General features: G+C 39.0%; 1 protein-coding gene across 4 annotated transcripts in view; it reads right to left on the bottom strand.

Moving 5' to 3' along the window:
• Positions 1–294: 294 nt before the first annotated feature.
• Positions 295–11,760, bottom strand: part of LOC111265504 (uncharacterized) — a 15,304-nt gene continuing 3,838 nt past the window's right edge. For 3 of the 4 annotated variants that reach the window (XM_022842240.2, XM_022842242.2, XM_022842241.2), the window contains one exon: positions 295–3,568. In XM_022842240.2, coding sequence (XP_022697975.1) covers positions 3,067–3,568 — 502 coding nt within the window. In that variant the 3' untranslated portion in view covers positions 295–3,066. Of the gene's footprint in view, positions 3,569–4,456; positions 7,481–11,760 lie in introns of those variants that run through there. The other variant, XM_086970526.1, reaches the window with a different exon arrangement.

Raw genomic sequence — 11,760 nt, 5'->3', positions numbered from 1 at the left:
ATATAATGTATGTATTTACAAATATTCTCGTTCATTTCGAGAAATCCCCCTCAAACTATCGAGCCATAAGCGACTCATCTACACCGACGTTCGCTTGATCTTGTAAATCACTGTTATTCTTATTAGTAATATAGTTTATATAATAACATACTTGCGGTCTGTTTTCACCGGTACACAATATGATATTCTATTGTAAACCCTTGTATCATTAGTATGCTCGTATAATATAAGGTCTAATACGTTTACTACCTCAGAATTTGTCGCCCAGATAAATAAAATGATTGTGCGCCAAAATTTCATCGTTCACAGTGTCATATAATGTAATGACCTTAATTATGGTATAATTATTTCGGCACATGTCTCAATCGTACCTACGTAAGTACATCTAAATATGAAATTAGTATTATCCATTGGTTCGAGCAGATATATTGGCAAGCTCATCAATACCGTGTGTATTTTTTTGTAATGCCGCAAATGTACAGTTCGCCATGAACTCGAATTTCGTTATAAGGAAAATCTAGCATTTTGGATAACACATCTGTCCCGAATACTTTAACAGGACACTGATGTTGGCTAGTCGTATTCGAATTTCCTAAATGAAACATGGAAAAGCAGTATGATCCCGCTATCCAGAGTCCTATAGCCAGATATCGTGCCTTGCTCAGTAATTTTACCTGTAACATAAGGCATTTCACGGTAGGGCGACAAACAACTCATGTCTAGGCTGATGATGACTATTAACTGCAGAATAAATGCACTCCTAGACAACAGCTCATATCACATTTACTGGCCCGATCAATTATCTGGCGGCATTAATAGTTAATTAATAATTAATAGCTAGACCCCGGGGGAATTTTGTTAGGAATGAAAGGAGACTGCAGTCTATAATCTTTACTATTATTTCAAGCGAACAAAAATCGACAACCGCAGTAATAGAAAAAAAGAATTCCTTAACACGTAAAGTTTTTCATTTTCATACGCAACGGGTTGTTGCCCATTTATATGGCTTATCGTTTAGTTTTGGCTCAGACGTGCATTGAGAGACAGGCTTTTCCTACTTACATAGGCCACCTTATTCGAATAAGAATGGCCATCTTGACGTGACGCTACCGCCTCACACTTAGCTAAAGGCATATTGAACAAAGCGCGGTATTAATTGGCCCCGATTTGTTTCGAATGGGTTGTCTGTTTAGGTTCGAGGGGCGTCGCGCACTACGCCTCAAATCGATCAGTAAGTGATCAAGGGTTAGCACTGCTAACTGGCTGCAATGTCTGCAAGTTTACCAACCGATATTGTGCGCGCTTTGTATGTCTCTTCAGAAATTGGAAACAAAAGCAGACAAATTGTACTGATTCGTTTACGCTGTTATACTTCAATATCACTTATTTTTCAATGTAACGGTTATTCCCACGTTGCTGTGGCTAATTGCATACGAAGGTCAAAATTCTATGCCGCCAAAGCTGATGCTATCTATCCACCCATCCCGTCTGATGAAGGCCGTCACAGACATAGGTACCTGATCACTAGATCACAATCGGAATGAAACTGTCACATTTTCAGGTATCTGACAACAGCTATAGTGCTGAATTGAAACCATGTGACCATGTGCTGCGTTTATATTGACTCCAAGGTGTGGCAATTTGCGGGTATCAACGCGGATATCAGTTCACATAAGCCTTAATCACCCAAATCCTGCTATACGGTAGTAGCCGAAGCTTACACGAGATGGCCGTACTGAAGCGGAAAGTAGTTCACGGCTGAGTTACACAATCGGCGTTACCGTCAGTGGAGTAACCCCCTTGACGCCTAACCCTAACAGTATCAGGTTGCTTTTGCGCTAAATACGTAGATACGAGATAGACGTGTAACATCATAGGAACGCATTGAATCGCGTTCCATGGCCACTGTTGCAGGTATAAGGAAGGATGCTCACGAAGGGTTCAAAAGCGTTCAAACCTCTGATGGCTCATGAGTCGATGAAGTTATTTATTGACAGTACAATACCGTTATGCACACTTGTCCGCCAATAACAAGACTTATACGTTGAAGCATAGTGCGCAGGGGTTACGACAAGTGACGGATGACAATTCGAACAGCTTTTTTTTTTTTTAAAAGTCATACTGTTATTTATCTTAGGTCGGCCCGTGATACCAATGATGTATCTTTTCCCGTTGCCATGCACAGCTTTCAGTTGCTGGTAAGTAGTGCCACAATGTAAAGCACTTGAATGGGTGCAGCCAGGTCAAACAGCACAGCTGGCGGAATTTTGAAGCATTGTTCAAAGATGTAGAATCTCCAGGAATACTTCTTGATCCTAGCTAGCACTTACATGTTGAATCTACCATGAAAGAGTTATTGAAAAACTACAATGTACAATATCAAAAACAAATGGATTTAGCAAACACCTGACAACAAAGACGACGTCACGATAACGAAGTATTGTGTTCTAAGGGTTCGTCTCTAGAGTTACACATTATAACGTTATTATTATTCGCTTGTTTCATATTTTATCGTCCTGAATTCGAGCCCTTGAACGTCTAACTTAATTCCATATTATTATTGTTACGTTTCTCAAGGCCATCTATGTACATATAAACATACTTTGTGGTAAGGTAGGCCACAGTCGTACTTTCTTTTGCAGCGCTTTGCCAAATCTAGCTTATTAGTATTTATCAGCTACATTAACTATAAGTCGTATTCGTACTCATAATGTCCTGGCGTCTTCCATTACCAACATCTAAAATGTCATACCGGCTATTGGATTATCGCCTACATACGCCACTTTTTTTTTAGCTTCAGTGTCACTCATTATATAAGTATTGGGAGTAGAAAATTCCTCTCTTTATATACAAATATCCCTCTTCATGTACTTGATTATCTAGAGAAGCGCTTAATGGTCCAAAAAATTTCCTCGTCATGTTGGGCCAACTAGAGCAAGCAAACGCTTCGTTCAGAACAGTTTAACAGCTATGACATATCCCGGACAGACAAGAAATAGGCATATATATATATATATATCATACGCAGTATCTCCAACTATGTAGATGATTTCAACAGTCGTCATTCTAAGCGATTGTCGTGATCTGAGGCCCATGATGACCTTGGGATTGGGTCCTTGGCGGCGATGGCTGCATCTGGAAGCTCTTGTTATCGGCTTCAATCTCCTTACGTAGATGTTTACCATCGACGAATAGAAGTACACCGGCAAAGTACTCGACCAGTGTACCAATGACACCGAGTACGAACGACCATGACAGGTAATTGTGGTCTGGATCGGGCATCCAATCGCGACCATCACCCAGAGCGCCAAACACAATAACAGCAACTGAGTCGAACACCGCCGAAACGAGAAGAAGGGCAGCTGTCAGCTGCGTTAAACGCAACTCGAGTTCGGCTGGCGCGCACAAATGTACGGCCATCAACACCAGCGACGCTAGAAGGAGCAAAGTGAAGCCAATGGTGAACAAGGTTTGTGTTGCAATGAAGAAAGGTGGCTCAAGAAGGTGACGAATAATACGATACTCGCGGTGAAAAATCCATCGGCATCCGCTGAACTCGTAGTCGTAACTGAAATTCAGACGAAAAAAAAAAAAATCAAGTTAGCAATAATAACCCACTATGATATTGGTATATATATTTTATGCTTCGCTTACGCCAGTGGAAAAAATGATACGTTTTCAGCTAAGTTTAGTACTCCCTCTTGATGGCAGAACTTTGTCCTCTGAGGTGATTAACTGCGTTTAAGATTCGCTTAAGATAGTCATGGCAATGTTGTCGAGGGCATCATCAACGTTAGAGTGTCCACAGTTCAACAACTTGATTCTATCTTGACACTATTACAATAATTTGTAAAAAAAAAAACATGGTATTTTTCTATTATTTACATAGACTTCAATCGTTTTGAATGACGCGTGTTGACATTAATTGCGGAAAGGCTTCTCTTCCTCCTTGTGGAGACCATCATATTTCGTTTCCTCAACGATCACAGTATAATTTTCAGTTTGAATAGCATTTGACGAGCATCGCTCTGTGCAAAAATGGCTATGTAGTTGGTGCGTATTGACGGTGTTAAGAAGACGCCTACGTTAGCGTGCTATAACTGAAATAGTAGACAGAAAAGCATTCCCGAGCATTCTGCCTTTAGACGTATTCCGTGTTCGTAAATCGACTGAGAAGGTTAGGGACAGACCAATACGTCAAAGAAGATTATCAGATATTGTGATGTTTTTTGGTAGAGTAGAACGTGAAAAAATAGCATAAACCTAAACCTTTCTCCCTCCGTAGCCTACCATACGTTCGTTGTAAGGGGTGAATTCTCTGAGCGCCGAGACGTTCACGATTAACAATAATCCTTGTGACACGGTAGGAAGCTATTTCAACAGGGGATCGTGCGTTGATTAAAAGAAACTAGACGGTGAACTAAAATTAGAAATTAAAATGATTTGAAAAACTTACAAATGCTCGAATGTTCCATCCATATCGCAGTCGCCTTAGTAGACTACAGCGCATATATAATTTTTCGAAACGAATCTCGCAGTCAGTCTTCGTTCAAGATTGCTCGCATCGCACAAAACAACTCAGTGTGGACACTTTATGGACAACTGATGATACCTGCGCCTTATACTTAGAAGTACGCGTTTGTTTACAAAATCAACCCTGTTGTTTCGAAGCGCCACCACAACTCAACGCCATCACTGCACGATGTACTTATATATTACGCAAATAAAAGCAGTGCGAATTCATGGCCATAGCACATTGTATCGATCCCAAGATTGCTTGTGGTTGTGCGATTTGTTTATTATGGGAACGGCGCAATGTGATAACAACACGATTCAATAGCGTCAAATCTGCGGTTCAGCACGATGTCAACTAACGTGTAAAAAAAGGGTTGTGACGCTAAAATGCGACGGACGGAAGAATAGATCGCTCGGCCGCTTTTTTTGGAGGCATCTCTCATTCGGAGTGGAAAACATTGACTACCGTCTCACGGCAAAAACTGTTACGGTATGCTTGACAATCAGAACAAAGGCGCACCTCAATCCCAATGGACGGACCAGCTGACGAAACTGCGAATATGCGCGTACTGATTTCCTCCTGTTGTTGGAACGAATCCCACAAAAAGTTGACATTGCTTTTCTGTTGCATTTTCCTGCTAACTTCTTTATATACATGCAAGATAAGTGATGGATAAAATATGACTTTTTTTTTTATAATGGCGCATTTTTACATATTTGTCGAAAAGCAACAAGCTCAACTCAGCTGCATACACTGTTTAAATTTGGCAGCCACTGATTTGATGCTTAAGCCTGAATCATATGGGTGTCTTACCAGAGGGAGGAAACGATGCAGAAGTGCAGAATTTAAACACCGTCTAATGTAATCATTTTGATGTTGCTGCTTATAGAGCCTTACAGAACTGAAGCCTAAATTGTCCCTAAAATGCTAGCCGCATTGACGATATCATTCGAATACTCCTGCTTAACGAACAGACACATATACATTCAGCAGACTTGGAAAGGGAAGCGTACAATTACTATATCTGGTCTGATGGGTGCTTATCCAAACAGGTCAATCAAGTTACTTGTCTTATGAAGTCAATATATGTAAGAGATGCCGGAATCATCTGAGCTCCAAAGCAGCCGATACATATTCGTTTATCAATACCTGTACAAGCATACGCAAGAAACTCACAGTGTACAACCAAGTCGCGGCGCCTATGTTCGTCGCAGTCTCATAGTGTTTTTTAAAAGGGTAATCAGATTAAGAACATACTGCTCTAAGACACGTTGTTAGTGATTAGCAAGACTAGAATTCATTGGCTAAACTTCATGCTTTTCATCATTCAAATAAGCGACCTACAAAGTATAGAAAGGCAAAATTGTCTAGCGAGCTAAGCACATATGCCCGAAACGGGCGTTAATTCCGTTACAATTAAGACCACCTTCAGACGTACCTCTTAAATGGACAAATGAAATCGTAAAGAAAGGAACAAATGTCCACCCACAAAAAAGTTTTTAGTTTAACTCATTCGAGTGCGCGCGAGCCATTATAATTAGAGGTTATTCACTAATGGCTAAATGTAATCTCTACAAATGCTAGGCACCGAGCGGTGTTTGACTTCATAAACAATGTTGGCAAGAACTAAATACATTAAAATGCCTTTTGAGGACCGTGAGAAAAGATCACAGGTTACTGTGCCCCGCCATCATAAATAGAGCTCTTCCTTAATACAGCCCAGTTTCTTTACGTCATATTTTTTTTCTATTCGTTATTTCCACTGAACATAAATCTGCGACAAAAAAACCGTTAGCACACAAATTATAATTTTATCAAGTTAAAGATAAGTTTTATCGACACCAAGTCTTTATACAATATAGTTCTTGCTTGAACTCCAAGACTTTTAACAGCTGATGTAATCATTCGAAGAGCTTGCGCAGCAGCGCGCGTAGAATCTGCTGCATTGGATATAAAGGGGAAACTTGCAACCGAGCAGCCATTATTGTCTACGACATCGAACGCAACAAACGTTGCCTCATGGGCCATCTGTATGTTGCGTATATCTGCAGCAGTTGTACAGCCACAAATTTACTCTCTTTGATCCGCGTCGTAACCACCGGCGAACGCCGAGATTAGGGTATGGAGTAAAGCAAAAAAACGATTTTATGATCAAGCTCAGTCTAGGAAAAAAGTCTTCGATAGAAGTAGCGCGCGTATATTTATGATGGGGATTTATTTTGCGAGAGATCCTTTCAAAACCTAGAATTTAGTTTGGGACATAAGTCTACAAGGAAGGGAGCGATGAATAAATTCTAGGTCCCTACAAGAGTGATCGAGATTGCGGTCATGGATACCTTAAACGTTGATAGCTAATAATATAGTTTGGTGGCAGATAAGTTAGTAAATTGAGCACAAATTTAGATAAAAATAGATTAAAAACAAAAGCGTTAAATAGAAATAGTTAAGAAAATCCCGTCAGAACGACTGATGTAAATATAGATAAATTGTCAACAACCAAAAAATACAGAATTATCTAAGTAAGTTTGATTTGCCTCAGAACTTAACCTGCAACCTATTTCCTCAATTGCATTACTGAGACAAACTTGTCAAGTCCATTGTGTCTTTATTTGGCGCGTGATTCCACTCCAAGCGTAATTTTATAAAGAAGAATATATATGCAAAACTTAGGTGCAAGTATCTAATAATTGTGTGAGTATAGAAAATCCCATTGTAAGGCTTGTGAAAACATAGGAACCAAATTGTATGATCAGTTTCAGCTCATAAACTAAAGTGCTTTCGCAGATTCGGAACCGTTCAGAAACGGTTAATTGTGTTTATATATAAGATCCGTACAGTTACACCGACAACGAACTTATAATTTACGTTTTCACATGGACCGGTTCGAGCCTTGTCGAACCTAGAAAATATTAAAGCTCTATCGAGAGATCGTTATATATATAACAAGGCTCGATACCGATATCGATAATATCCTAAAAGTCTACAATAGCAATAGCTGTCTGCATGTATAAAATTCAATCGGCATGTCTGTGATTTACTTACGCAGATCTCTATTCCTATCGAGATCGAGGGAGGCTGATGTAATATAAGCAATAGGTCAATTTAGTTTTATTCTTTTGGTACATAAGAGAACAATCCACTAATAATGAACAAGTATTTTCAATAGTCGAGTCAACATAGTTTTGTGCTCTTTACGGTTGATTTCATTTTTTCTGTTTAACACCCAGAAGAATATTACATTCAGTCTTCCTTAACGACCAAGTGAACCTTCCTAGCCTTGGCTGAAAACCACTTTGTTGCCAAAAATCCATTAGCATTACTTGTTTCATCTTATCTATTTCAGTATATTATTAGTAGAGGTACAATTAACTAAAGCGTTTTTTGACTAGCTAGCGTATTAACATTATAACTTTATCATTGAACATGCAATTTCGGTTCATCTGAAATTTTGTCGAGATTCGATATATATATATATATATATATATATATAGCATTATGTATACGGAGAAAGTGAAGTTTGAGAGAGGAGATTAATGAAAAAAGTTAGATTAGGGCAGGCTTTATTGGTAACCTTTGTTTCACTTACTGCACATGTTGCTAATTGCGAGTGAGACAAGGACAGATGTTCATGCGCTTTACATGCGGAACATCTGGAGGTCTCTTGGGAGATTTAACCAAGACAAAAAAAAAGATAGCAAACCTTACTGAGGTGTATGATAGATGCACGAACGCCTCATAACTAAGACGCGCAGCTATTTAACTATTGTTAAGTATTGTTTTCCACTAAGAGTGGTAATTAAGGAATTCACTCCACTGATGAAGGTATATTACGCTTTGTTACCTTCATGCTCACTAGATAGATAAACGCCTGGGTTGCGTCCTCTTCCTTATGTTTTCATACGCATCCGTTGGTTAGGAAATGACTAAAAGATTGAGTCAATTCGTTTCGGAAAAGTGAATGGCATTTGCAGTATCTACAGTACGTCCAGTATTTTACTGATAAATAAATTAGTATTTCGTATATCCACATATATATTGCATAGTCTCAATGGGAGCTATCCAGGAAATCGCTGAAATATACTTGGTTGTCCACCACGGGAAACGCATTTGGCAATTGAGCGACCCTCGACATATATTTTATTCAAAGAACGAAAACGGAACCTTTTATCAGGCCAGTAAAACAAAATAGTATTATCCCATTTAAGCTTCTCCCTGAAGCTATCGTAACTAACTGAAGATCCTTCAAAGACTGAATCGCAAAAAGACACGGAAGAGATAAACTAAATTGTAGTTCCTTCTCTCTAAAGATCGTCGTTCTCTCTGCGGTCACCTGGATCTTTGACCAGCGAACAACTAGCTTTGAAAGCGCTAACCTCACACAGGAGTTCCAAGTGACAACCAGAGAGTTGTTACGCATTTGGGCTTATGTGCAAGTTTACTCCTAAGATACAGGGAGTTACAGCTAATCGAATCGGTATGCGCTAACTAGAGGTATGCTACTATGTTGGCTTGACTCAGTCTATCCGATGTGTAGAATTGCATTTCGTGGCTACAATCAAACCGAAGTAATGCATAGTTATAGCTGCCATCTAGCGCACAGCTTGCATTCCTCAAGAGAACAGGTAAAAACACAGGAAAAAATGTTCGCCAAGCGCTTAGGTGCTGCTTGACGAGGCAAACCTAAGGATTTTCTGAGCATTCGCGACCCCTGCGGAGCCGCTTGCTCCTCTTTCTACTCAACTCAACGGCTGCAAAAGGTGACAGACAGGAACACGGAGAGAACCTCTCTAAGAATGTGCACAGGACTGTGCCCCTTCACACACATTCAGATTGCACGAGGTTGTACACAAGCCTTATTGGCGCCACCAGATGGCGTGTAAGAATTTCGTTCGCCGAGGCAAACTCAGTCATCGAACAAAGAAATGAGCCTTCGATGTTTAAACGCTATTTCGCAAGGACATTTTGAATTCGTGGAATGTCTGAAACAAGTTAGCCTCAAGCCTAGTTAGTCCTATGCAGAAGCCGGACAAGAATCTTTCTTAGTTCATTCGTCTTACCGCTGGTGCAAGTAAGCCCCATCGCTATACAGTTACTCTATTTTTTAAATAATCTGTATCTGCTTAGTAATATATCTAAGTTGTATTTGCTTTAGTAAATAACTTGAACGCAATTGCTGAGCACACTGTATCTTTAACGAAAAAATTGTGTTCTATTCTCGAAGGAATATACATACTAGAACTCTACTGCTTTCATGCGACCGAAACGTTAGCTTTATGCAACGAAACTCGTTGACCTAAATAATCAGGTTTCTTCTACTTATTCTTTCTGATATACGAAGTCGTTCACGTAGCTCGACTAAGACATATGAACTTCTTTTTTGTCGATCGACTGATCTAAGCGGGACACTAATAAACACAAGCTTATTTTGTCTTGAAGTAACAGCATTTATTCATCTATATTGCTGACTTAAATAAGTTGTGCGGACATGACAATAACCTAGATAACGCCTAAAAAGTGAGCAAAATCCAGGCTTTTAAAAAACAAACCTTCAACAGAATTTATTGGCTATGATTAATCTACATGGACTCATAGTGGATGCCAGCGTATTTTACTTTTTCATTTTCCTACATAAAAATGTCGAATTGGTCTCGGCTGCTTTATGGCACTGCAAGACATTTCGATGACGTGCTCCATTGCGCCCATAGGCTACCATACAGATCCACTTCATTCGATCTGATCGGTACCAAAGTGTTGTCGATGCAAAAAAAAAAGGTATCGGCCAACAAATTCGCGCATCTAAGGAAACTACATATATTAATAACAACGTAAGGATGAGTTGCTGTTGGAGTCGCAGAAGCTCACTCGTTGCTATTAGTGAAATATTGACATTTAATAATACAACTCGACACTAGCAAAACAACTGATTTTGAAAACAATTAGCTTCTTAGCTCCTAAATTAGTTTTGGTAGGATAAAAAATACTGGCATTTCCCCAAACGTGTAGAACTTCTTGTTTTCGTTGGAAAAAAAAATTGAATATTGCAACATTATTTGTTGATATTGGTCTCAAAGGATTTGTTTGCACCCTATACATTTCAGGAAAGAGATCACAGTGTCAGTGACGTACGAAAACAGTATAGCTCCATATATGTGTATAGTGCAAAAGCAGTTGGCTAACAATTGTCCCAAGTCAAACCATAAGGTAGCATTACTTTTTCTAGGCGATAAAAACAACATCACGCCAAACGTTTAACAGATCAGGTGAAGGATTTAAAGATTCCTCAGTGGCATAATAATCCATTTTAAATATGATTAATTGACTATTCCATAAACAATTATAGGAATATTAGCATCTGCCATTTTTTATTGCCATATTTTACCCTAAAGTCGGTTGTAGATACATATGTTTAAAGATAAGTTGGATAATAAAACCTTTACTATATAGCACGATCAAAGTGGATGATTTTGTGTTACAGTACAAAGAAATGTTTTGGATACTTTTCTTCAGAGCAAACTACTATCTTTGAATATATCGTCTACCTACGTGTCCTACCTAAGTCAGGCATCTACCTAAGTGCTGTCACAATACCAACTAAAATGGTATCTCCTTAGCTTAACTGTGGTTTAAGGTCAACGTGCTAAACCTAGAATAGAGAAATAACAATATGGAAATAGCACTTGTTGCCTATAAAGGATACGTGTTAACGAAGCAAGACGCAATACTCCATTGGTTTTTTTTGTATAGAATTTGTATAGAATGCAAACGCTTCACCTATTTTGCTTCAATTATGTTCTAAACGCAGCTCACGTTACCATCGCCCTTATCACTGTCGGCACAAGGAAGTCGGAGATATTATCCACTTACTTATCGAAATTTATTCGTGTTATGTTGTATCTGTAAGACGTCTGTCTACGAAAGTACAAAACAATTTGGAATGAAATAATAGTCAAAAAACGTTTGTGACCGGACTTTCACTTCAGCTTCGAACACCGAGGTAAGCATTAGTTGTCCCTGATAATATTTATATCCAAGGTATAGGTCATTGTCTGTACTTAATGGAGGTTATTATATTATATTAAACTATGACGACGATTTCCATTGAGTGCCCTGTTGAAACGAAGCACAGCTAATGCAGTTCGGATGTACCAAATATTACATCTATGGCACCAAATGCCCAACGTTCTCAAATTATATCAAATACCTATAAAAACAACGTCTACACAAGCCGAAGAAGATTGTTCCAT

Source organism: Varroa jacobsoni, unplaced genomic scaffold, assembly GCF_002532875.2.
Source record: "Varroa jacobsoni isolate VJ856 unplaced genomic scaffold, vjacob_1.0 scaffold_977, whole genome shotgun sequence".
Classification (NCBI taxonomy): domain Eukaryota; kingdom Metazoa; phylum Arthropoda; class Arachnida; order Mesostigmata; family Varroidae; genus Varroa; species Varroa jacobsoni.
This window is presented reverse-complemented; position numbering and strand designations above follow the sequence as displayed.